The sequence below is a fragment of the Corvus cornix genome, chromosome 14 (assembly GCF_000738735.6).
Source record: "Corvus cornix cornix isolate S_Up_H32 chromosome 14, ASM73873v5, whole genome shotgun sequence".
NCBI classification, from domain to species: domain Eukaryota; kingdom Metazoa; phylum Chordata; class Aves; order Passeriformes; family Corvidae; genus Corvus; species Corvus cornix.
In genome coordinates, this window is record NC_046344.1 from 13,516,679 (window position 1) to 13,542,470 (window position 25,792).

The 25,792-nt window shown below is 50.4% G+C and overlaps 4 protein-coding genes across 9 annotated transcripts in view; 2 read left to right on the forward strand and 2 right to left on the reverse strand.

Moving 5' to 3' along the window:
* The window catches only part of GTF3C1 (general transcription factor IIIC subunit 1), a 38,225-nt gene extending 26,769 nt beyond the window's left edge, over window positions 1-11,456 (forward strand). For both annotated transcript variants that reach the window (XM_039560665.1, XM_039560664.1), the window contains exons 29-37: window positions 218-311; window positions 1,261-1,433; window positions 1,965-2,249; window positions 4,214-4,467; window positions 5,837-6,123; window positions 6,672-7,335; window positions 8,812-8,851; window positions 9,548-9,740; window positions 11,059-11,456. In XM_039560665.1, the coding sequence (XP_039416599.1) occupies window positions 218-311; window positions 1,261-1,433; window positions 1,965-2,249; window positions 4,214-4,467; window positions 5,837-6,123; window positions 6,672-7,335; window positions 8,812-8,851; window positions 9,548-9,740; window positions 11,059-11,280 (2,212 nt within the window). In that variant the 3' untranslated portion in view covers window positions 11,281-11,456. The remainder of the gene's footprint in view (window positions 1-217; window positions 312-1,260; window positions 1,434-1,964; window positions 2,250-4,213; window positions 4,468-5,836; window positions 6,124-6,671; window positions 7,336-8,811; window positions 8,852-9,547; window positions 9,741-11,058) is intronic.
* Window positions 11,457-11,860: 404 nt separating this feature from the next.
* On the reverse strand, window positions 11,861-12,577 carry POLR3K (RNA polymerase III subunit K). The gene is made up of 3 exons (XM_039560678.1): window positions 12,328-12,577; window positions 12,138-12,225; window positions 11,861-12,061 (listed from the first exon to the last, which is right to left on the reverse strand). The coding sequence occupies exons 1-3, from the start codon at window positions 12,436-12,438 to the stop codon at window positions 11,934-11,936; spliced, it is 327 nt and encodes a 108-aa protein (XP_039416612.1). The 5' UTR covers window positions 12,439-12,577; the 3' UTR covers window positions 11,861-11,933.
* On the forward strand, window positions 12,456-15,249 carry SNRNP25 (small nuclear ribonucleoprotein U11/U12 subunit 25). The gene is given in 7 exon segments (XM_039560677.1): window positions 12,456-12,600; window positions 12,672-12,762; window positions 12,848-12,921; window positions 12,923-12,954; window positions 13,039-13,113; window positions 14,137-14,203; window positions 15,054-15,249. Coding segments are annotated over 6 exon segments (453 nt in total). The 5' UTR covers window positions 12,456-12,474; the 3' UTR covers window positions 14,192-14,203; window positions 15,054-15,249.
* A 122-nt stretch (window positions 15,250-15,371) lies between these two features.
* RHBDF1 (rhomboid 5 homolog 1) overlaps window positions 15,372-25,792 on the reverse strand; it is a 35,592-nt gene continuing 25,171 nt past the window's right edge. For all 5 annotated transcript variants that reach the window (XM_019281734.3, XM_039560671.1, XM_039560672.1 and 2 more), the window contains 13 exons: window positions 25,437-25,559; window positions 25,119-25,279; window positions 22,689-22,940; window positions 21,980-22,091; window positions 21,042-21,116; window positions 20,305-20,466; window positions 20,099-20,199; window positions 19,366-19,429; window positions 18,837-18,931; window positions 17,870-17,945; window positions 17,299-17,399; window positions 16,877-17,030; window positions 15,372-16,129 (listed from right to left, as the gene is read on the reverse strand). In XM_019281734.3, the coding sequence (XP_019137279.2) occupies window positions 15,710-16,129; window positions 16,877-17,030; window positions 17,299-17,399; window positions 17,870-17,945; window positions 18,837-18,931; window positions 19,366-19,429; window positions 20,099-20,199; window positions 20,305-20,466; window positions 21,042-21,116; window positions 21,980-22,091; window positions 22,689-22,940; window positions 25,119-25,279; window positions 25,437-25,559 (1,896 nt within the window). In that variant the 3' untranslated portion in view covers window positions 15,372-15,709. The remainder of the gene's footprint in view (window positions 16,130-16,876; window positions 17,031-17,298; window positions 17,400-17,869; window positions 17,946-18,836; window positions 18,932-19,365; window positions 19,430-20,098; window positions 20,200-20,304; window positions 20,467-21,041; window positions 21,117-21,979; window positions 22,092-22,688; window positions 22,941-25,118; window positions 25,280-25,436; window positions 25,560-25,792) is intronic.

Below are 25,792 nucleotides of genomic sequence, written 5' to 3' on the forward strand. Positions count from 1 at the left end.
TCTGGACTGATCCAGAAATTCGGGGTGGAAGGTCAGGGAGAATGTAACACATTCCTTTACATGAATAATGCTCAACTGTAGGATCTCGTGCCTTTATGCTTCTATTTCAGAAGCAGGGGATTGAGTTTGTAGATTTTTGTGCTGGTTTAATGGGTACCTCATGTTCAAAAATCACCAGAATAAATGTTTTTCTCTTCCTTTTTTTCTTTTCTTTCAGTATTTACGATATTCATTTTCTAGTGCTGCAGAATCTGATTCAGAGCACACTGGCACTCTCAGATAACCAGATGGAATCTTGCCAGTCATTTCAGGTACAGTGTCTGGACCAAACTTTACTGCTCATAGAATCACGGAATTGTGTAGGTTGGAAAAGACCTTTAAGATCATCAAGTCCAACCATCAGCCCAGCACTGCCAATGCCACCACTAAACCATGTCCCCAAGTGCCATGTCTGCATGTGGTCATACAACCCTAAAGTTTCTCCTCCCTCCCTTGGCACATTCCTTTTTCAAATAGAAGAAACCCAGAAAGTTGGATTTGTTCCATTCTGTGGGAATTATTCTGCTTTTAGCAAATTGTATAGATAGGAAGGAAGGAATTGTAGGAAGATTTTCACTTTGTCATTTTCTCTCTGAGGATGAGATTGCAAGACGTGAGGATGGGAGGTTGAAGGCATAAAACCATATGAAATAAGCTCCACATCACTTCCAGTGGGTCAAACTATACCATGCTTTAGTGCCCACCTGAGCAGTGGGAATGTTCTGGAGGAGATATCACAAAAACAATCCTAATACCCAGCTGACACTGGTGTTGGGGGGCCTCTCCTTCAGCGTTGGGGACTACAGAGAGAGATCATCAATCAATCAATCAAGTGCTTAAGGTCAAAGTTCAAAGGGAGTTTAACAGCTGATAAGCAAGAGTGGAACCTCAATAGCCAAGCTCACAGAACCAAGTGTTCCTGCTGAAATGAGGGGAAGAATTTACCAAAATGTGTGGCAGAGGAGCATTCTTCACATCTATAATTCCAGTGGGAGCCTGATCCCATTTTGAATATCAAGTGTTCTGTAGTATTTAGGTAATTTAATTGGCATTTACCATGGAAAGTCTGGAAGGCCATAAAAGGAACAGAGGAGTAGTTAAGTGAATTTATATGCATCATTTTCATTCTGGCTTGTGGCTTCCCATCCACTGAGGGCCTGTGACCTGGAGCAGGTGGCTCTGGCAGTGGATGCAGAGCTCTCACTGAGGGGTGTCTTGCAGACGTTCCGGCTGTACCAGGAGTACCAGGATGACATCCTGGTGAAGGCTTTCCTGGAGTGCCAGAGGAGGAGCCTGGTGAACCGGCGCAGGGTGAACCACACGCTGGGGCCGAAGAAGAGCCGCGCTCTGCCCTTCGTGCCCATGTCCTACCAGCTGTCCCAGAGCTACTACAGGTGGGTAGCAGAGTGGGCACTGCTGGGCTTTAAAGCAAAGGAAAAAATCTACTCAAGCATGGCATGGAGGTGACAACACATGAGAAGTGTCCAAGCAAAGAACCTTCAGCTGTGGGTGCAGAGGAAGGTGATGGTGATGTGAGGTCAGTCCTTATGTAGGGAGCAGTCAGGGCAGTGAGGGAATAGAGCCAGGTGTGCTGGGCAGGACTTTAGAGATGCATGGAGAAGGGAGGAGATGCAGCACCACAATTCTGGATGTGGTGGGAAGATTTCTTTAGCACTCCTGTGAAGCAGAAGATGATACCTTTGCTTTTCATTTGCTGTATGCTACCTGACCTTTACACAGTGCATAAACACCTAATGGTCTGGAAATAGTAAAAGGACTGTGAAAGCAGGTGTGGGAGGTACTTGGTCATCAGCTCTAGCATGAAACTTCAACTGTTTGGCTCCTTTGTGATACCATAATTGTAAAACTCATTCTCAGTAAGAGCAGATTTTGAAGGATTTGTGCTTCTTTGTGGTTTTGTGCAGAGTTTTTACGTGGCGGTTCCCCAGCACCATTTGTACAGAGTCCTTCCAGTTCCTGGAGAAGCTCAAGGATGCTGAAAAATCAGACCAGCCACACAACTTCTCATTTAAAGATGAAGAAAATGCATCATCAGAAGGCATGGTGGCATTTCCCATGGATGGCCCTGGTGGGCAGTGTGTGGCCATGCTTTCCCTGTTCTCCCTGGGACTGGTGGCTGTGAATGTGAGAATCCCAGAGCAGATCATCGTGGTGGACAGCTCTATGGTGGAAAATGAAGTGATAAAAAGGTAAATGCTGTTATTTCTATTAGAGAATACAATGTGGGGATAACTTGGATGAAATTGGACAGGAATTAGCACTTCCTGCACTCCACTGTTGCATTTTTACTGTGCTATTGTTTAGATTTTTATTTCTGAGGAAGTGCTCTGAAGGCTTAATGGCACTTAAGTTAGTGCCTGTCATTATAGCCCTGGGCTGCTTTTGCCTTGTGACATTTCAATTGCTTGGCACTTCAGTGCCATCAGAGCTGACGTGGAAAGGAGAGCACTGGGTGCTACAGGAGCATTTTCATCAACATTGTGCCTTGGCATGTCACAGACTGAGAGGGTTGGTAACAAGGTTTCACCTTTATCAGTGAAACCTCTCACCACAGCAGTGCTTCTGTGCACTGTCTGCTGCTGGATTTAATTCTCCTGTAAGCCTGCAGTAATGGCATAAACTGAAACTGTCCCCAGGCAGTGTGAACCTGTGAGCTCTTTTCCTTACAGTCATTTTGTGCATTCTTGAAAGTGCAACTAAAATTTCTTAGTAATTTAACCTGCTGCTTCCTATTGTGAATCCACATGGAAAATACTTTGTTCTCTTTCTCTTTAGAGCAGCTTTATACCTGTTTGCGGATTGTTATTGTGGTCCCTCTCCCATAACATGCTGCTCTTTAAAATGAGCAGCTTCAGTTCCTTCACTTTATTCATGTTATCCAGATCTCTGGTTTTCTTATTATATTCTTCTGAACTGTGATGTCAGAACACAAGTGCCATGCTCTTGCTGGCAGCTCTGTGCCAGTTCCATCCTGTCCTATAGGTGAAACACCTGCTATTCCATCCCAAGATGCTGAGGGCCATGGCTTTGCCAGAAAAAAGCAGCCAAACCACCCCAATGCAGAGATCCATGTACAGCTTATGATTCTTGTGACTCACTCTAACAAGCTTCTTTTCCTTTATCTGGTTAATTGTTTCCTGTTACTGTGGAGGGACAGATGCAGAGTACTGTAATATAAATAACATGCATTTGTCATAGGAAATTGCTCCCTGCTCTTCTCCAGGTTGACTCTCCAGTGTGCTGGAGATATTCTGAATGGAAATCCCAGCTTCTCATATACTTGCAGTGTCCTCAGTTGGGTGATGCTGTGCAAACTGAATGAGCTGTTTTATCAGCCAGGTCATTAACAAAAATGGACTGGTCCCATTGCTGAGTAGGGGCATCTTGAGTTGTGTACTCATCATTTTTTCTAAATCATGTGTTCCCTTTTGACTTTAAATATGCTTTAAAAGAAGGTACTTAAGGTCTAACTCGTCTTAGAAAAGGTTGGAAGGAACCTTTCATTGTCCCTGGCATAACCTGCTTAAAACAGAGGCAACTTCAGAGTTAGATCAGGTTGTTCAGAGCCTTCAGCTTTATCCATAGTGGCTCTTGTCATGTCCTGGAATAAATAGTGTTGGTTTGACTAAGTTTGTTTCTGGGAAATCCATCCTGGCTGCTACTACTATTCTTTTCTTTACTTGGAAGATGTCTGCAGTTCGGTGTTTGGTGGTTTTTTAATTACTATTTTTTAAAGTAATGGAATCTTTGGTCTGTAACTCTCTCTCCTCCTTTTCACCCTTAAAAATTAACACTGTCTGCCCCATCCTGCAGCATCCCTCGTGCTCAGTGTCTAACAGATGATCCCTCAGGATGAAGCGTCCACTGAACCAAAGAGCTTCAGCACTAGAAGCTGAGATATTTTGGATTCATTTCAACACATGCAAAAAAAAGGGAGAGTTTCCTTTCCCAGGGATCTTAAGTGTATTTCCTTTTCTGTAGTTCTTGTTCTCAGTGCTTTAAATCAGCCTGGTGTGGACGTTGCCCCAGCTGTCCACGACTAAAGCCCAGAATGCAGGAATGCCGTGTCCTTGCTCTGCTCAGTGTAACGAATCACTTTCTTCTTTTGGGAAAAAACCCAACAAACAAATCAAACCACCTGTGTTTGCTGTAGCTTGGGAAAAGAAGCACTTGAGGATGATGATGATGATGATGATGACTTGGATGACAGCTCTGGAGGCAAACGCAGAATCGAAGTGAAACCTCGTCAAGCCTCTCACACCAATTATTTACTGATGAGAGGCTACTACTCCCCTGGCATTGTCAGCACACGCAACCTGAGCCCCAGTGACAACATCGTGGTCAACTCCTGCCAGGTGAAGGTCAGGCTCAGATGTACCCCTATCCCAGGAAGGCTCAGCTCTCCAGGTTAGTTCTGTTTGGCCTAAAGTGCACAGAAGTGGCTTGGAGCAGGAGAGATGGTGAACTCACCTGCTGAGGAACTGATTTAAACAAATCCCCTTAACAGGAACATTCTGTTTCCATTACAAATCAAGTTTGTAAGGCTTTCTCCCCTGCCTTAACACAGATGGCTGACTTAGGCTTTTGTTAGTAACAAGGCCTTGCCTCTATTTCATGTTGTGTTAAACTATTACTGCAATCTGTCCTCTGCTCTGTTACCCCTCTCCAGGTTTTTCAGTCCCTTCAACAATTTAAAATACCATATGATATCACAGCCAGGCTTTCTTTTCTGTGAAGAGAAAAGAAAACCTTTCAGAGCTCCTTGAATGGAAGGATTTAACTTGTCTCATGCAAGTGCCTGAAATAGTGGTGTCCAATGGCTGGCCTCTTACCTCAGTAATTGCAACATTTTTATAATATTTAGAGCTTGACTGTCTGCAGTTCATCAGTACTGCCCCTTCTGACAGAGCACCCTGTTTTCAGCTGTAATGCAAATGTATCCAGAGCCTTGAGCTCTTCAGCTGAAATGGTCTAGTGCTGCCCCTGCCCATTTCCATTGCTGTTGTGACAGAAGTAAAACAGAAATTCTTTCTCCTGTCTCTGCTGCCTCTCCTGCCCTCCAGCTGTGCTGAGCTGACTGCTCATTACAGCTGATCCCATGTTTCCTTGGCAGCTGCCCCAACTGTTCCAGAGGCAAACGAGGAGCAGCCTGCAGGTAAAAGGGAAGGGAGCAGGAAGAGCAGTGCCAGAGCTGCCCCCTCATCAGCTGCAGCTGGGATAGGGGTTACAGGGCTTCAGTTCTGGATACTCTGTACAGGGGGGTCAGTTTGGGGCAGTGATGGACCTGTCACTGAACACAGAGATGCTTTGTTGAACTAATTGTCTAAAGTATTGTCAAGTGGTAGTTCAAACCATATCTGGCCAACAGCTTTCTGCTGTGGATTTTTTGATTAAAAGTGTCCTCTACAGCATTTTCTTGCCCCAGAATTTTCACTTGACCTTCTTCAAGAAAAAGGGAGAGGATTCCCTCATTAACTCAGAGCTAAGCTGACCCAGTGTTAGAGAGAACACCGTTAAGTGCTCACTGCCTTCCAGCCATAATTCACTTTTCTGGAAGGGTGAGCCCTTGTAAACCAGTTTGCTCTTCTTTACAGGCCTTTTCAGAGACAAATATGTAGGGCAGAAAGAAAAAAGAGAACTGCAGTAATGAAGAGGGAAGACTGAGCTCTGTTTTTAATTCGTCTAGAATATCTACAATCTGTTTGTCTTTCTGCAGTGTGTTGCACAGTAACTGCTGCTTCACAGCTTAAACTCCCATGGTTTATTTGCTTTGCAGCTCCTTCCCTGCTCGATCACATGGCTGTGGGCATCTCCTGCCTCCCTGAAACTTTCACCAGGTTGATAAAAGTCCAGGAAGAAAACTATGAGGTGGAAAAGTTTCTCCATGAATGTACAGAGCATTATGGGTACAATCCCAGGGATGTGGCAGCTGTTCTGGAGATCCGAAAGGCCATAGAGGCCACTTCCCACTTTGGGATTTGCAAAGCTGAGCTGAGCAAACACTTCTGTAGCTATGAACAGGTGGAAGCTGAACGCAGCAGGAGCTTGGAGCAGTACATTCAGGTGGGCTTACAGCCAGCTGCTTTCCATACATTAATGTTTGCATGCTTAGTATTCCCCTTGAACAGGATGAGCTTCCAGCCTGTTGGAAGCAACTATAAATTGAACAGTTATTTATGTTAGGCAGGAGATCACACACCACACCTGAGAGCAATCTTTCCTCAAAGTTAGGAAGGCCAAAAATTAAAGCAGCACTTATTCAAAGATTGGAATGAACTGTTTAAGAAACCTAGAGGTACCAACATCAACGTTTTGGAAGCAAACTACTCTTTCCCAGTTATATTTTTAACTTACTTTAAGCTGAAGAAAAATGTCTCGTGCTATAATTTCAGGAAGCTTTAAGGGGTAAAACATCTTTTCAACTTCAGTGCAGCAGGGGGCAAAATTGAATATTCTACTAAGCTCTTGCTCTTTCCTTGCTGCCAGTTAAATCATGAGAATTCCATGACACTGGGTTAAAGTGACACATGACACTGAGTTGAAGTGACATTTTTCAGTGAAAGCTCCCAAAATAATTTGTTGTGGGGTTTTTTTTGTTTGTTTTTTTACAGGACCTCATCGAAATGCAGCAGGTTTTAGAAGTAGGAGGCCACACTGTCAGACTGGTGGCAATAGTGTTTGCCAGGCCCTGGCTGTTACGCTCAGTGTGCCTGAAGAACAAAGCAGAGGATGCTGATCAGCCAGGGGCAGACACTGCTCTCCCAGATGTGCCACAGGAGCACCTGCCTTCAGAGCCAGGGAAGGGACAGGAATGCCTAGGAGAGGAGGAGCAGCTGGGAAAAGACACACAGTGTGCCAGTGATGAGGAGCCCCCGAGAAAGAGGTGCAAGACTGATGTCCTTCAGGATGACCATCAGCTCTGCCAGGGTGCACAGCCTGCTCTGGGAAGTGCAAATGGCAGGAACTTGGATGCAGCTGTTCCTGAGCCTGTCACAAGGAAGGAAGCTGTTTCTGGGGGTGAAGAAGCTCCAGGAGGAGGCTCCCTGGGAGGGCAGGCAGAACCCCCAGCTGAATTCCCAGAGCCTGCTCCAGAGGCTGTGGATGTGGACACTTACAAGGAACAAGTTGAATCTTGTTCTGAGGACAAAGAACTCGAAGTAGATAACGATGAGCTCAGCACTGAGCACAACAAGCAGATCCCTATCACTGAACAATCAGCCAGTGAGCAGGATGATGATCTTTCCTACTTCCAGGAGAACCCAGGAGTCTCTAAAGGTATGGAGGAGCCCTCTGCATCCCTGAAATACAAACCAGCTCATCAGCAGTTTATCCCAGACCAGTAGCTCTATTTTATAAGCAAATCCTAAATTCTTTATGAAGCTGTACGAGAGGAATTGTCTTCTCTCACAGATAAATTGGCCTAACACTAATTCATTTGGAAGGTCTCAGAGTTTTCAAATACATCAAGTAATCCTTCCTGTGCCTTCTGCTGGAATGACTAGTCCAGAAGTATGTTTTCCTTAGAAACTTATTTCCATGTCTTAAACTTCTCCAAAATAATTTGGATCTGAAGTTTCTCATCTCTGGCTTCAGTCCAAAGGTCAGACATCTCTAAGACTAGAAAACACAGCACTGCTGGTGTGCATTTAGATGGAATGTCCATGGCTGAAAGTCCTAAACTCATTAAACCATTCACCAGGAAGCAGCACATGCCAGTGAGATTAACAGCCTCATTTGTAACCCAATTGGACCTCATTTTCATTTCCTTTTTACTGCCAGTTTTCTAATAGCTAGTAGTTCTTGCCAGGCTTTACATTTAGTAGTTTGTGGGGGATTTCATTTTGGTTTGGTTTTTATTAGCTCTGATCTCAGGCTGAGCCACAAGCTCAGTGTTCCTGTGGTACCTTGCCAAGCCCTGCCAGTACCCAGGTCCAGAGGGTGATCCCTAACATCCCACAGCTTGGGATTGTTTAACTGGAGCCTTCCTGCAGGAAATGCACTCGAGGCTGTCTAAACAGCAGAGACCTCAGCAGTTCTTAAATTAAACTACTGAAGTACTCTCCTGGATTTAACGTCCTTGACTTGTTTGTAGCATAGGAAGGAAAAAACAGGAGTTCTGTTATCAAACACACAGTTCTCACTGGCCAGTGAATGTTTACATGTGCTTAAGCCAAAGCTGTTACCCTCTGGGTGTGGTAGGAATACCTCATTAAGTAATTGTCTAATTAAAACCCATGACATAATGTAATGGGAGTTGCAGAGGCAGCCTTTGCTTTGAAACTGAGCCCTGCTGGAATCCTGTCATTCTCATGTCTCCAGCCCCTTGGAGTTGTGCCCAATTTCCCTCTGATTTCCAGGAGCTTTAGGTTACCCAAACCCCTGGGAGAGCTGCAGGCTGAGACCCTGCACAGCTCTCTGTGAACCTCAGTTCTTTCAGCCCATACAATCACCATGGCACAGCCATAGCATCAGACTTCCAGGACTAAAATCTGCTGGGACTGGGAAAGGAACCACAAAAAGTGGGGTTCAGTAGAGGGATGTGGCTGTGGGAAGAGGTGTGGGAAGAATGTGCTGCAGGCAGGGCAGAGGGGCAGCTCAGAGCTCCCCAAAGCTGACAGCAGCACATGGAGTAGTTTGCTCGTGTGGTTTCGTAGCAAGCTCTTACACTTCACAGCTTGGCCACCTTTAACTCTCCTTCCATCAGATAAGGAGTTTGAGTTAATTAGAAAATATGTGTCCTTTTCTTTCCAGGAAGCTCTATGACAGATGTCTCCCAGGCAGCCAGGGACCGGTGAGTAACGGAGGTGTCTGCAGAATACCAAACACTTGGCACTGCCAAAATAATACTGGAAGCAGTGGCGTGGAAACCTCAGTTTTATGCTCTGATGGGCAGTGAACATTGATGGTGGAGAAACCCCACTCCATTGTTCTTGTTAATGTTACTTGGGCTGCTGTGCATGCTGAAACAATGCCTCTGATAGATATTTTTACCCAAAAACCAACGAGCTCCAAATATCAGAGGAGCAAAATTGATGTTACTGCACTAATAAGCCCAATGCCAGTTTCCAGGTGCCCAGGAAGGGCCTGGAGAAACTGCAGTATGAGAAATGCAAATTTCCATGCAGGGTCTGTCTCTTGGACACCAAAATGCTAAAAATGAGGAATTTGCTTCCCATCAGAGCACTGTTGCTGCATGGTGCAGGTCTCGGATAACTTCTGGAGGATATTAGAGCTAATGCCAGACAAAGCTTCCCTGCTCATCAAGACCCAAGGCTGCTGCTGGGTGTGTAATGATGCTAAAAGGGGTGAACCCCTTGTGACAAATGCAGATTTGGTAGAGCAGCACCAACCCCTGCTCAGAGCAACCACAGGATTTACACCTGCGTTAAAACGGATGTAGCGAGAACCTCTATTAGGCAGAAATCACAGCCATGGGAAACCTATCCCAAAGAATTCCCAACAGCCAAGTTTTAATTCTCTTTGGCAGGGCCTGTGAGAACATTTGCTTCATTGGGAGGCCGTGGAGGATTGTGGATGGGAACCTCAACAAGCCAGTGTGCAAGGGGATGATGGAAGCCGTGCTCTACCACGTGATGACGAAGCCGGGCGTGACGCAGGCGGGGCTGCTGCAGCACTACAGCGGCGTCCTGCAGCCCGTGGCCGTGCTGGAGATCCTGCAGGTACAGGCCTGGCTCTGTGACACACCCAGCCAGCAGTGACAGCACTGCAAGGCCAGGAAACGGGAAAAAACCGACCTTCTCCCTCTGGCATAAATTAACCACAGCCAGAGCAAGCCGCCGCTCACAGGGAGGGAGGAGGGAAACCTCATTTACCCGTCCTTGTTAGTGATTGTACAGCTTGAGCTTGCTTCTGAAATGGATGTACAGGGAGGTGAATTCTAGGTGGTTACTGAAGAATGGGGGCTTGTCACCATGAAATGCTAGGTTGACTGTTTAATGCAGTGGTAATCACTGGATCATGGAATAGTTTGGGTTGGAAGGAACCTTAAAGATCCTCTAGTTCCAGCCCCCAGTCACCACAGATAATCCAAGTATTCTTAATTTTTTTCCTTATATACCTTTTAGATGGGTAATCTGCCATGAGAATCAAACTGAAATATGTCTGTGCTAGACAATGTGTAAATCAGATCTTCTGTCCTGACAGACCTGCCTACAGGTCCTTAATTGTCAAACAAAACATGGCAAGAAAATTTTGAGTTTCTCATAATTTTGTTCCCACATTTTGACATTTGATTGCCACCACTGCTACTTTGGAAATGGACCTTCGATTTCTACTTTTTTTCCTATAAATATTCAAAATCTTAAGCAGAGCAGTAATCCTGCAGGCCTTCCCAAAAGCATGACTTCCCTGCTAACTGGAAATCAATTTTCTAGTGTCCATGTGCCACTTCTTCCCTGGGGCTTGTACCCTTTGGTGACAGTGGCAGCTGGGAGTGTTGCCAGTCGTGCATATCCTGTGTTCTGGGTGTTCCAGTATGGATTCCTGGGCAATGTGAATTCAAACCCACAAAACCAAGCACTTAATTACCTCTACATTTTACAGAGTGGAGAACTTCGATCTGACTTCTGTACCAATAAATTCACTAAGAACTGGTTTTGAAACCACAGACAGAGCTTGTCATATACCTATTAACCATTAACAAGAACTGGCACAGCAGTCTGGGATTGACATCTAGAGCAGCCTTAGAATTTTTAGTCCTAAATGTTGCCATTTCTTACTGAGCACCTTCTGTGTCAGTAACCATGTATCAATCACTGTGCCTGAAAGTAACTAGATATATCCAGCTATATCCACAGCTTGCATGTTTTTATTGTGTTATTTATCCTTTTAACCTTTTGCTGTAACCAGGGGCTCAAGTGAAGCCACTTCTGGTATAAACTGTCCAACATTTCTGAGAACACTGTAGATAGAGCACCATTCACAGCATTTTTCTTTCGCTGCAACTGCCCAAATTAAAATATGTGAATTTTTTTGCAGGGTCTGGAAACTCTTGGCTGCATCAGACGATTCTACATGAAAAAGCCATCCCCGGTGTCACTCTTTTCTCAGCCAGTTGTGGAAGAACAACTCAAGAATCCCAAACTGAGTGAAACCCCAACGATCTACTACGAGCCCACGATAGACTGTACTCTCAGGCTGGGGAGAGTGTTCCCCTGCGAAATGAATTGGAATAAATGGGTGCAGATTATCCCCGTATAGAAGGGGTAAAGCTGAGTCATATCGAATTGGCTTAGCCTGTGGGAGAGAGTGTTCATGCATCATGCAGATTAAATGTTACCATTTGTGCTCTGTCATGTTTTTATTAAGTTATTTATCCTTTTTACTTCTGAATGTATTTAAACTGAGAATAAAGCTTGATGTTAAGACACAAGTAATATGTGATCCTACTTGAAGTATATTCTCTTTTTATCAGTAATTGGTTGCAGTGTATAGTTTGTAGTTCCTGCTTTAACTGACAGGGTTTTCACAGGTCACAGCAAAGGCCCTTTTTTCATTTTTGGTTCTCTGTAAGGCCCCAGTGATAACACTTCACCTCTGCTTTGCCTTCTGTGCCGTGCCACAGCAGCTGGCTCAGGGCTGGAGTTTCCTCACCGTCCCTCAGCTCGGTTACCTGCAGGCCTGTTTCTGTTTCCAACACTGTTTCTCGCTGTGAGTTTATTACTCGTGCTTCAGCAGAACCCCTGCACTGTGTGAATTACGGGCCCCCAGCACGGGCACAGCACCCTCCTGAAGCCTGTTTCCTGTCCCTGCCAGCCCCAAAGCAATCACGCAGCAGCCGTTTCCTTGCCCCCAGTGCCACGTTTATTGCAGGAGCAGGATGCCCGCTCCCCGCGCCCCTCAGCCCGGGGCGCTCAGTCCCGCCAGCGGTGCCCGCACTGCGGGTTGCAGCACTTGTAGAAGGTGGTCATGGGCTCGTCGGCCGAGCGCGTCTGGATCTGCATGAAGTAGGCGCGGGGGTGTTCGCACTTGGGGCACGGCTCTGCGGGAGAAACGCCGTGAGGGGCGGCACGGGAGGCCCGAGCCCCGCGCGGCCCCTCGGCCCGGCCCGGCCCTACCTGCCGTGGAGTCCACGTTCTCCCAGGCCGCGGCGCCGCCCAGCACATCGTCCACCTCCTTCAGCCGCGGGTATTTCCTGCTCGTCACCTGCGGAACCGGGACCCGGGAGCCGGTCAGCGGCACCGGCCAGCGGGCAGTAGTCACCGAGCCCCGGACACAGCGGGCCCCGCCGCCCCCGCGCCCCGGTACCTTCCGCGTGACGTTCCGCACGTAGGGACAGGTGGTGCAGGCGAAGCGGTGGCAGCGCGGCCCCTCCTCGGCCACCAGCACGTTCCCGCAGGCCGGGCAGAAGAGCAGCATCGCCGGTTCCCGCCGCGCCGCCCGCCCCTTCCGGCGATGGCGGCCGAGGAGCCGGCGGAGGAGCCGGCGGAGGAGCTGGCGCACGCCGAGGTGCTGGAGCTGTTCCAGGAGGCGCTGGCGCGGCTGGTGCAGGACCCGCTGCTCTGCGACCTCCCGCCGCAGGTGGGGCCGGGGCGTCGGGGGCCGGGCCGCGCCGGCGGGGCTGGGCTCACGCCCGTGTCTCCTGCCCGCAGGTGACGGCGGAGGAGATCGGCTCGCAGGTGGCCCTGGAGTACGGGCAGGCCATGACGGTGCGGGTGTGCAAGGCGGACGGCGAGACCGTGCGTGCGTGCGGGGCCGGCTGCGGGGCGGGCGGGCGGGCGGGGGCCCGGGGCGCGGCGGGCCTGACCCGGCTCTCCCCGCCCCGCAGCCGTGGTGGTGGTGCAGAACGCCTCGGTGCTGGAGCTAAAGAAGGCGCTGCGGCGGCACATCCAGCTGCGGCAGGCCCCGGCAGGGCGGTGTTCAGCACCTCAGCTGGTGAGCGGGGCCGGGCGGGCGGCTCCGGAGCGCATCCCACCCCCATCCCTCTCCTGCGGCTCCCCCTGAGTGTTTTTCCCCCAGGAAGTACATATGGAGGACGTACCACCTCACGTACGCTGGAGAGAAGCTGGCGGATGACAGGAAGAAGCTGAGAGAGTGAGTAACTGAGTCAGTGCTGGGGGCTGAGAGGGGCCCACGCAGCATCCCCACGCAGGGCTGAGGTGGGAGGTTGTGCCCTGGCTCAGGTGGGTCCTGTGCTGGAAATTGGCTGGAAGGTGGGACAGCACTGCCCGCAGAAGTGGGACGGGCAGACTGAGAGGCTCTCTGCAGGGTAGGATGGCCTTAGGGGGTTCTTCAGGCACTACCATCCTGTGCTAGGTTCAGCCAGTTCAGACCACCCCATAGTTTGGCCATTCATCCCAAACTCCTGTGGAATAGTTACAGTTACTCAGCTCGGCAGAGATGCTGACCTAGGATAGGAAAGAGCAGGGGACAGGAACTGGAACAGGTTGCCCAAGGGAGGCTGTGGATGCCCCAGCCCTGGCAGCGGTCAAAGCTGGGTTAGATAAGGCTTTGAGGAACCTGGTCTAGTGAGAGGTGTCCTGTCCATGGCAGGGGTGTTGGGACTGGATGGTCTTTAGGGTCCATTCCAACCCCATAGCATTCTATGATTCTATGAAGAATGCCAAGCAAAGAGGAAACCCAAGGATACATGTTGATCTCTGGAGCTGCTCAGCCACCTCTCAAAGACAGTCTGGTAACAACACTGACAGGCGACTCCCGTGATTCCCTGCCCATTCTTGAGGCGAGGAGGGATGAGGCACTTCCAGCAGTGCTGGGTCTGCCAGCCTGTTGCAGACTAGCAAGAAAAGGTGGTCTGAAGTACTAAAAATCCAGCAAGACAGCCCTAATCAAAGCTGTCCTTGGAAGAGTGAGCCTGGGTGATGCAACAGATGTTGCATTTAAGGGGTTGTTGCAGTTAAAGGCAGGTGAGCAGATCCTTCAGTGCTGGCAGCATGTCCCTCCCACATACACAAGTGAGAATTTTAATGTGTCCTCTAGCAGAGCACAGCATGTGACTGTAGGAGTCTGTCTATCCCTGGGAAAGATGAAGCTATAGGGTTTCACAGGTGTTTTTTTCTGGGAAACTGGCATATACCAGTGTAATTCTCTGTTCAGGTACGGCATCAGGAACCGGGATGAGGTCAGCTTCATAAAGAAGCTTCGGAAGTAAGATCCACGTGGGGTAAGTCCTGAATGTCCTTTAAGAGCTCCCAGTTCCTCATCTTCCCCAGGTCATCATGTTCAGGCTCAGAGCTGATGCTGCTGCTCTCTGCTGCCTGGCAGAGTATTTCTGAATGTCTGCACGAGGCTGGGGCCTGTTTCCAGATCCTGGTAGTGTTGTTTGTGCTCCTCTCAGGGCAGGGAATGATAGTTCAGCTACTTCAGGTAACAAACACTGGAAGCAGCAGCAGGAATAACTTGGTGCTAGCCATGGTGTGTCTCTAACTCTATATTTAGACTCTCAATCTGTTTCTACATTGTCTTGAGACTATTAAACACAGAGTTCCTTCACTGCTGTGATTGCTTCTAGGACCTTCCTTTCTTTTAGGCTTTTTAAATGTCTGGAAGTCATTGTCAGGAACGTGGCTGGGTTTCTAACTCATAGAGACATAATTCTAGTATTAATACTGCTATTTTGAGAAACTTGTGCACACAAACACAAGATGTGGCCAAGACTCTCAGGCTTAGTAAGTTTTAAATTATGCCTCTAAAAACACAGTCACAGTGCCTGAAGAACAGGGGTAAGAGCAGCTTGTCCAAAGCCTTGTGTTGTTTTGCTGCTCCAGGTAGCTGAGTTAAAAACTGCTCCTTTTTGACCACAGTTACCTTTTATTCTTCTTTCAACACTGCCATATTTTCAAGATCCAGCATAATAAGATGTGCACCCTAACAACAGCCACCTGCTCCAGGGTGCCTGTGAGCAGCAGTCACCTCTGGCACTGGCTGATCCCTCCCAGACCATCATGGCAGTGGGGTGAGAAGAGCCCAGCATGCAGTAATTATTGTCACTGACAAGTGTTTTCTTTCTTTAGCAGAGAGAGCAGAGAATCCAGCCCTACCAAGACCAGACAGTGCATTCAGCACCTTCCTGGAGGAAAAGGCTGTAACACTTCAAAGAGGAGCAAACTCCATAGACTGGACATTCTCACGTTTTTTACAGTTGCTGTTTGCGGTGTTTGCCTCTGAGCTGTATGTGGATTCAGGGATTAAAGAGACCCTCTAGTTTTCTGAGGCTTTCCAGGCCCTTATTCCCAGCTGCAGATCTGCATGTGACTGGTCTGGGTGCTCCACAGGGTACAGGAAACAGCAGAAGTGAGATTAAATAACAAAAACAGGCACGGACTACTCAGAACAATTCACAGTAGCTAAAACGCTACCTCACCATTTAATCACCACCTTAGCAGTAGTAAACAACTCTGGTTAAAAATGTAGTATTGAAACTAGTGTAATAAAAATAATGGCAGCAGAAAAGGTTCAATACAATTGAACAAGGCACAAATGTTCTGTTTTTCAGAGTCTTCTGAGATAAGGCAAACCATGCCTGCCAAGTGCTAAGGAGACAGTTTAAATTAACCACGGGCAGGGTTAGAAGTGTCATTGGATTAGAGGCTTTGTCCCCATGGAACTGGCACAGCAAATGCAAAGACAGTCCATCTCCAGGGCCTGCTCGAGAAGCCAGTCTTTGCTGTCAGTGGAGCTGTGCATCCAGGTCATATTTCTCGCAGAATTTGTCTGTGAAGGGTATACAAGTGAGGAACTCGCACCACTCGCACTTGATGGGGTAGAAATAGAACAGAATCACCAGTCCTGAGAAGAGTGCAATGAAGATGAGCTGGAAAACTATAATTTGGCATCGTTTCCTATATAAATCAAACTTCCCAAAGCTAATGTAGGGCAGGAAGGCAAAGGAGAGGAAGAAACCACTGATAAATCCTGAAATGTGAGCGAAATTATCAATCCAAGGCAGGAGGCCGAAGGCAAAAAGAAAGAGCACCACAGCCAGCAGCTTGAAGAAAGCCCTCCATGGGCGTGCCAGGATTTGCCAACTCTGGAAGAGCTCCACAAAGAGACAGGCCAGAATTCCAAACTGGGATCCTGCAGGGCCAACCTGCAGAAGAAGAGCGTTACAGATAATGTCAGGCTCATGCCACCTGCCTGGCCTCTGCAGCCAGCTCCAGGCATAAGTTACTTCTTTCTCAACTCCTCCCTCAGTGGTTCTTGGGAAAGAGACTCTGCAGCCTGCAACTTCATCCATAAATGGGGTGCCAGGAGTAAAGGGGCCTGGTTGGACTTAGGATCAAGGTGTGAGGCCAGAACAGACTTCATATTTAAAGAGGGCAGATCTGGTTCACATTGCCAGAGGGCAACCATCACCTCCCTTGAAGGCAATCTCCTGGCTCCCCCCACCCACCATGTAGTTTTCCTTATGAAAAGAGGTGGAAGGTAGTCCTGCAGGTCCAGCCATGCAGTCTCCTGTGGGCAAGATGAGCTCTGCTCTTTGCCCCTCTCATGCCTGCCACTGTCGTGTGGAAGGTGTCTGACACCAGGTACTTGATTCCCAACCTGCCTGGGACTCCTCTCACTCCATGGTTGGACAATCCCCCATTTGTTATGAGAGGGAGCCTTTTTCCTGCAGCCAGCCCAGGCCAGGCACTTGGAAAGCCCATGGTACCCCAGGGCATGTTGCTGCTCAGCAGTTAAATGATGGTGTGGTGCCACCTTTGAGCTGCAAGTGCCAAGGCTGCAGTGGTGAGCCCAGCTCGGGTGGCTCTGCCTCAGCCACAGAGGCACAGGCATGTAGAGAAGGGTTGTGTTCAGGGCAAGTTACCAGGACCCTGGGCTGCAGGAGACCCACCTCTGCTCTGTAGGGTAGAAATATTGCACTGGCAAGGTTCCCAGTGATGCCACTGAGAAGGTAGATGATAGAGATGCGGTGCCATCCTGCCAGCTTCTCTAGGTCCCGCAGGATCGTCATTTGGAAACAGACTGAAACCAGACAGTGCAGGATCCTGCCAAGTGCAGAGTACAGGAGCTGAAGCAGCAGCCACTGAAGTCACCCGTGCTCGTGTTCTGACCCCAGCCTTGCTGAGAGTTCCGTGTCTGGCCTTGCCCATGCCGCTAATCCCTCCCAACAAACACAGGATGGCAAACCTTGGCAGAGAGCACAGCTCAGCATCCCTGTGTCCCCCACGAGGGACAGCCACAACAACCCTCACAGCAATCCCTGGGCTGAGGGTTCCCCCACCCCGCTAGTGGAAGTTTTACACCTCTGCTTACCCAGCGTGGAGGAAAAGTGAGAGCCAGAGGCGGTAGAACTGGTCAGGGACTTCTGGATTTAGGAAAGGAAGAAGCCCACAGACATCATCCATGCAGTGCACCTAGGGCAGAAGTGGGTGTCGAGAGGGGCCCTTTTCCAAGCCCAGGGCAGGCTGCAGGTAGCTCTGGAAGAGGGGCTCTCTTCCCACTTCTCTGTTGAACCAAGTCCCAAGCCTTGTCTCCAACACAAATTTACACATAACCTCATCCCTTCCCTGTGGCAGCTTTAAGCCATCATTTTTCACCCCAGCACCCAGAGCTGAGGCATTTGCTTGCCCATGAAGCTTTCACAGTGGTCCTGTGCTAGGCGTTCACAGCTGCCAGCCCAAGTCCCCAGCTGGCCCCCAAAGGGGGACAGATGGAGCCACCTCTGCCACTCCAGTCAGGTTCAGCAGCTTCTCCCAGGCTCAGGGTGGGACAGGACACAGGACTCCCACCTACTCTGCAGCACTGCCACCCCAGACCCTGCCAAGCTTCTGAGGGGACCTGGAGGGAGAAGGGCAGCCATACAACCCCCCAAGTGCACACTTACCTGAGAGCAGAGCGTTGCCTCCTCATGGAAATAGCCCCGCATAAATTCACAATACTCCCGGGAGGTTATTTCACACCTGCAGGAGGCACAAGTTGCACATGGAAAGCACAAGGGATCATTCCTGTCCCCTCCAGGCCACCCACTCTCCTTTTCTCATCCCATCCATGAGAACTGGTGCCTTCAGCTGCTGTAGTGTCTCAGCAAAGGCACAAACATTCCCATTTGAGCCCAGTGCCACTCTGCACACACCCCTCCTGCTTCTCTCCTCCAGGAAAGCCTCCACAGACCTGCATGCCAGGGCTCCAATGCAGGTCCTAAAGCTGCTGTTTAGAGGTGGGAAGAACCACCAGAGCCTGGGGAAGCTGTGTCTCAGACTGGGGGAGTCTTGTGCCTCTGCAGCTGGCAGAGGGGAAAGGGCAGGGGGGGGGCTATGTCAAGAGTGTCCTGGTCATGACTTCCAGAGACAGAGAAACTCCCTCATTTTTCTCCCAAGCCCATGTACTGGGTTACTACTCAAGCTCAGGGATGACACGAGAAAAACAGCATCTTTCTCTGTTGCTAACCCAGAGTGGGTCATTTCCTGGCATCTCCTTTGAGTACCCAGGGAGTGCAGGCTGGGGACAATGGAGTCTGTCAGGACCAAGCTGGCCATTCCTAAGGAAAAGTGCAGGACTCCCCAGCAGAACTGTTGAATCCCTACAAACTGGTACCCAAGTCCCTCCAAACTGCAGGACCAGTTGAGTGAGATGCCCTGCTGTGCCACAGGCTGGCTGTTATCTCCTGCTCATCCCAAACTCCTGCTCCATCTGGGAGACCTGTCATGGCTCTCTGTCCAGCTCCCCTTCCCAGCAGGGCTCTGGGCTGTGTGTGGAAAGGACAAAGAGGGCAAATGGCTGTGTCTACAGCCTGAAAAGGCCCCGTGTCTCACCCTAACACCCAGCCCCTCCATGCAGGTAAAACTCATTACCTTCCCTTGGTCCCAATGCAGCAGGGCCGGCCTGTAATCACACAGTCCATGTGGAGGTGGTTGGTGTAATTCCCAGCACTGTTTTTTGTGCAGATCTGGAAAACAACAACAGGCTGCAGTCAGACAGCCACAGCTTTGCTTGCTGGCTTGGTAAAGTCAAAACAGCCCCTTGGGAAGAAGCCAGATCCCAGACACAGCTCCCTCTGACAGCAGGATGGTGCCTGATACTCCATCTGCCTGAGCATCAGTTGACACCTCCTCTCCAGCCCGAGGCTGAGCTGGTTTCCATCTCCCTGTTACCCTGACAGGACCCAGGGCTTTAGCTGACACAGGACAACTTTTGTTGTTGGAGTGCTTTCAGCCTTGGCTGGGCAGAGCACAGCTGCCCTGAGCTGGTGTTTGTGACAAGCAGCAGAAGCTGCACCAGGGGCCCAGCCCTCCCACCAGCACAGCTGTGGCTCTGCACAGTGGGATGCAAATGCCACATTCCAGCTGCCCATGCAGGCCCTGTGCCTCTGGCCATGCTCACCGGCCACTTGGTGATGTCATCTGGCCACTCGTGCGGCTCCATCGAGGCTGGCTGCTCACACACCCTGCAGCAACAAAGCACACATCAGCCTGAGAAATACCTTTCCCTAGCACCAGGTAGGATTTCCACACTGTGCCTGTGCCCACGCTGCCATTCCACAGCTCCCTGTGTCCCTGGGTGGTGACACTGACACACTAGACCAGATCAGCCAAGGCCAGACTGGTCAAAGCCTCAGTGTCCTTCCAGCATGCAGAGATCACAAAGGCAGAGAGCACACAGCTGCCCAGCTACAAACTGGATCCCTTCCAGGTGGACACACCCCAAGGGTGGGAATTCAGCTGGTTGCAGCTCTACATCAGCCCACAGTGACTGTGTGCCATGGCATCCAGCAGCTGGCTGGGCTCCCGGACAGAAGTGTGCTGGGATCATGACTGCTGCACCCCAAGCAGGGAGCTGTGCAGGGAGCAGGGAGCAGGTGAGGAGGGGGACAGGGTTGAGGAAGGCACCCACAGCTCACAACAGGCCACTGTTTGGGTGGGCAGCCCACAACAATGGAGACCAGGGGTGAGCAGAAATACGATCACACCCTGCATCGGCCTCCCCTGCAGTGTAGGGACATCACCGCTCCATACCGCTCCAGAGCTGCCTCATGCAGCAATCCACTGGCCTGGGACTCAGACTCTACAGCAGCCCTGTCCCCCCAAGGATGGCAGCTGGGCCAGGCAGGACCTACCTGGGGTCCTGATGACAAACAGAGCCAAACTGCCTCTTGTTTCCTGCCAGCATCGGTGTGCTGGGGTGATGGGGCCACTTCACCCAGACGGCCAGCGTGGACTGCAGGAGAGAGGAAAGGTGCCACCATGAAGCCCAGGGAGAGAAGCATGGGCAGAAGCGGCCCTGAGCCTGCAGGGCTGGCAGGAAAAGGGCCGTGGCACTCACTGAGCACTCCTCCTCCGAGGTCTGCACGCAGCCTGACTTGTCGTTGCGCACGCAGCACGCCGAGTGCTTCTCCTTCTCCCGCTTGGCACTGATGAAGCTGTGCACCTGCTGGTCCTGCCTCATGCACGGGGAGAACTTGGCCCCCAGGTGGATCAGGGCCTCCTAGCAGAGATAGACACAGTCAGCTCAGCCAAAGTGCAGGCCATGATTGCCTGGGGCAGAGCAGGCTGGGGGAACTGCGAGGGGTACCCCTATACAGACTCAAGGGACCAGGGACAAATCCTGTGTGATGAAGCCCAACACACACCATGCACATTCTCCATACTTGCTTTGGAGACAGGTCTAGAACAGAAGTTCAGGGATTCCTTTGCCCATAGCCCCAGAAAGGCCAGCACTATGGCTGGGAAAGAAAACTTTGTGACGTTTCCTCTTCATCTTTGTCTTTCCCAGGGGGAACAGCATCAGGAAAGCTGTCACACACCATACAACTCCTGCATTTTTTCTAATCCCATGCTTGTCCTTGCAGGAACAGGGTGCAAAGCAGGAGTGCCAAGGTCCACCCCAGCCTCCAGGCACCCCATTCTGCAGGGTGGTTGGGGCTGGGAGCACTGCTGCTCCCTGACAGTGACAGCAGATCCCTGAGCTCCAAGCAGCAGAGAGCTCTGGTCCATGGGGTGCCACAGCTGCAGCACACAGTCCCCCATCCACCCACTAACAGTCCCACCAATGGCACTCACTGAGCTGGGGCCGATCCAGAAGTTTTCCTGCTGAACATATTTGACATTTTCATAAACCCCTCTGTTTCGCAAGACCTACAAGGAGAGAAAGCAAGAGCCCTGTGAGCTCCAGCCCACAGGATCAGCAGGGCAAGCAGCAGGGGCTGATGAAAACAGCCCCCAGGATGAACAGACATCCCCATAGCCAATGACAGGGCTCACAGCTCTCTCAAACTGGTCTTTTGCAGGTAAACCCCAACAAGATGTAGGCACCTTCATGTTAAGATTTCATTTAAAATGTCTATCTCCAGCTACTTCAACTTTCAAGAAATCTCAGGGTCTGGAGCCCTTGGAGCTGCCTGAGCCTGCACAAAGCTTCACAGAGCTGAGCAGCACAGGCAGCACTCACAGCCAGTGCAGGCCCAGGTGCTGGTGGCAGGGCTCTGAAAGCTGTCAGATACATAGCTGAGAAGCTCCCCAGGGCATCTCCTGCATAGAGCAGGGACACGGCTGTAGAAATATCTGTACGCCAGAAACCTTTAACAACGTGTGGAAAAGCTACGAACAGCTTCAAGATCAGCTCTCAAAGTCAGACAAGTCAGTTTTGCTCCTGTCAGGAGCAAAATCCTGCAACTACTGCAAAAACTTAGCTCAGGTTTGAAGTATTTCTCTGCCCTGACCATCCTTCTGGCCTCCACCAGGAGGGGAACAAGCTGTTTGGAAGTGCTGCCAGCACAGCCACCGTGCTTTGTGTCAGATATCTGGCATCAGGAGCAACGTGGCTGCAGGGGGGAGAGAAGGTGGTGTGGGGGCTCCCAGAGACCCTCCAGGCAGCCCCCAGGGCTGGACACCAGGCACCCAGCCAAGAAGGCAAGGAGCCAGTATGGTGAAGAGTATGACCCAACAGCTGAGGGCTGAAACTCCATCCCACTCCAGGCATGTCAGGGGGATTCACTTACTGAATCAACAGTTTCATGTTGTGAGAACCCCACAGGGGCGATGCCGTAGATGCACACAGCGAGGATGGTGATGAGTGAATGCACAAAGGTGACCCAGTAAGTAAAGAAAGGCCTGGATGGAGAGAAGGGGAAAGGATCAGAGGCAGAAATACAGGCATATTACATCTGCTAACAAAACAGAGGGGAAAAGCTGCTGTTTTCCCCCAGAAGCCTCACCAAAATCTGGGGTACATGACCAGGATCACCTAAGAGTGCACAGGGCAGTTGGCAATGACCTAAGGTCTTGCTGGCTGACAGAACCTGTTTACTCTGACTCCCCCATCACACTGCACAACCGCCCTTTCCCAAGAAAACATCCATGAGAACACAGAAGCCTGACACCGAACTGTGCTGTGTGTCTAAAATAACGACTCTAGGGTAATGATCAGAGGCAGGGATAGCTGAGCCTTGCTGTTCACCACAGGACAGTGGTGGTGGGGCACAGACCTGCTCGCCAGGTAGCAGAGGTACAGACACACCGTGAGGAGCTGGGTGAGGTCCCAGCGCACGGTGACACAAACACGCTGCTGTCGGCTGCAGCTGCCTCTGTGCTCCAAAGGATAAAGGCTAGGGGGGCTCAGCAGTAGCCAGTGCCCTGAGTCCCCAAGGGCCAGCAGCGATCCCTCACTCAGCAGTTGTGCTGGGAACGCCCTGTGAGCGCAGCTCTCACCTGTGGTCATCCATGTCCTCGATCTGCCGCTTGACGTAGCTGTCGATGCGCTTGCGGTAGGTCCTGTTGGTCAGCTTCCCCACCATGCCCAGCCCGTAGGGCCTCTTCTCCTTGGCAAAGAGCTTTCTCACGGGGACAGCGATGCGCTGGCCTCGCTTCTGGGGGCTCACGCTCACCACCTCCTGCCGCAAGCGCACCTTGGGCTGTGCCAGGCCCCCATCCTTTTGCTTCCTCCAGCCTCGCTCCAGGGGGCTGAAATCAAAAGCAGGACAGCAGTAGGGACCAGCCTTTCCCTGGTCTTTGGCAGCAGCAGAGCCTCTGTCTGTCCCACCCCCTCCAGGCTGGGCAGCAGCTGAAGGCAGACAAGGTGCCCTGAAGTGGGAGTTGTATTTCAAAGGGTTACACAGAGCCAGAAAATGAAAGCACAGAAGTGGCAGAAAGCACAGGAAACACAAAGAAAGTGGCACAAGGCAGCTGTGCCAAACTGAGCCCTGCCAAGGAGCTCTCGAGGCTTTGAAGTGTTTCAGCAACAGGCTGAAACGGGGAGGCTGCAACAGGCACCTCTGCAGCCTCAGGCACATCTATTTGCTCCCCTACTTCAATCCTCTTACTCTGCCCTCTGCTATGAAATGGAAGTGGAGTTTAGCCCAGCAGTGGAAATACCCACCATTAAAGCACTTCAATGTGACTGGACTGGCAAATTGGACATAAGAGAATCCCAGCAGCTTCCCAGACCAAGAAAGTAGCACTTTCACATGCTGCAAGCTGTACCAGCTACCTCTCACAATCTCTCTTCCATTCTTCCCTTTATTTGTACCAATGTGTGCATTTTTCAGAATAAAAAAAAGCAGGCTTCAACAACACAATAAAAATCCCAAGCATCCCGAGCTAAAAGAAGGCTTTTTTGTCAAAATAGATCTGACAAACATTGCACAGATTACTGCTGAATAATAACTGCTTTTTAGGTCTCCATCACATCCACATAGTTTTGTATTTCTTAGCTCTTTAACAGCAGTGTGAAGGTCACATCTGCAGCACTGAGACCTGACCACAAAAACCCAACTACCTCCCATTTCACCCTCCTCATTGCCTGACACTGTAGTAGGCCAGAGCTCCCAACATGTGCTCTAGTCTAGTGTACCTCCTCTGGCTTCCTAAATGTCCCACTCTGCACAAAGACAGCGCTTCTCAGAAGTGCTGAGAGAAAACAGCCAACAAACTTTCTTCTGAAAGATGACTAGAGTATTTGGAGAGATCATGACAGCTCTGAAGTATGGGCAAGCAACAGGATAAGGGAGAATCTGAACCTCTGTAGCCAAAATACTGCTGGAAACTTCAGCTCTTTTCATATTGCACCTCGCAGAAGATGCATTTGAATATCCCAACTTCCCCTTGGGAAGTCCTTCTCCAGCAGAAGGTGCAGATTCCACTGCAGCCTGCTCTTGCCCAAGAGGTCAAGTGGTTTCTGTGTAGCGGACGTGCTCTTTCCTGGTATTTCCGGTGCCGGAAATCTCCCCGTGCACAAATAAACACCTCACCACGTGAAAGGACACCCAACTGCGACTCTGATAACAGCTCTCTAAAGTGTGAAAGAAATGTACTTTCCTCAATAAATAAAACTATTTAAGGAGATTCAAAGGGAGCCAAGAAGACTGAAACCATCTCAGAGGAGTGACAACAAACTCCCACCATTTGTGCTTCCCCTTATGTTAAACTGAGTCAAGTTCTTGGAAACACTTAAAGGGAAAGTGCCAACACAGCAAGATGGGCTGAGAGCAGCAGAACCACAACAAGGACCTCCCTGTCTGCTCCATGTTCACACCCAGCAGAGCTCTCTGCTGGGGTGAGCTGACTCGGAAGCAACACAGAGCAATTACTCAGTACCAGTTACTCAGGTGGAAAAAACCTAGGCATACAGTATAGCACCACCCACATATTTGTAGGGCTCTCAGCATCAGTGCCACACCTTTCTCTCATTTCAAGTGAGGAATGCAGCCCAGCTTGACACTCTGCAATGCTTCACACTGCTCCTTGGAGCATGACAACAGTTACTGGTGACTGTGGCAATGGCAACTGCTTTCTCACTTTGCCATGCTCTCCATAGCCAAAGGCTGGGCCCTCAGCATCCTCACAGCCAATTTAAAGTGTCTTTTGCTTCCTCAAGGCATGAGACAATCTCTGAAACACATTAGTGTGAAGCTGGAAGCTGCTGGAATGACTGCAGAAGTGGCCTCAGAGTCATCTTTCACATTCATGGATAGCTGTGGCAGGAGGTCTTCAGCTGGATTTGAAGAAAGCTCATCACTGCACTGCTCTGAGCTCTGCACCAAGCACCCACAGCACCCACAGCTTCCTCCACACAGGAGGCCTCGCTCCAAATGGGTTGGCCACCCCATATTAGGCTATGGCAGCTACCATGAAGATACTCACAGTAGTAAGTGGCTTCTTTCGAGCTCATTTTTGTCCAAGGCACCTCCTGTGAGATCTGTTTGATCTGGAGGTTTCACCTCAGCATCTTTGATTGCAGCTTCTGATGGCGACTCGAACACTTCATCTGGGTAAGTAGAGAGCTCCTCATGAAGGACTCCTTCCTGGGCAGAGAGACAGAAGTCCCATCAGAAGAAGCCAACATCCCATTTGGGACACCAGCCCTGGCAGAAAGCAGTGCTGCTCTCTGCCACACACAGTCCTGCCAGAACCAGAGTCCTGCTGTCTCTGGGCCAGCACCATGCCAGACCTGCCCCTCACCCGAGCAAAGAACGAAGTGTCGAGCTCATCTGGGAAATCCACCGTGTCCTCCTCCAGGAAGCTGGCGGGGGTGAAGCTGCGCCGCTGGGCCCTCCTCAGGGTGCTGTCCTTCACAGAGCGGCCCTGCAGCCAGGGAAAGGGCCATGGAGGCACTGCCAGAAACCTGAACCCCCAGCTCACAAACCCACCCCAGCCAGTGCACAGGGAGCCCAGGTGCTGAGCTCGTGCTTGTGATGGAGCACAGCAGACATGATGTGTGACACCTTTCTGGTGAGACACACAGCTGTCACCCCACTTCTCAACCCACAGCACCCACCTCCAGGCTTGCCATGTGCTCCTCTACCACATATTGTACA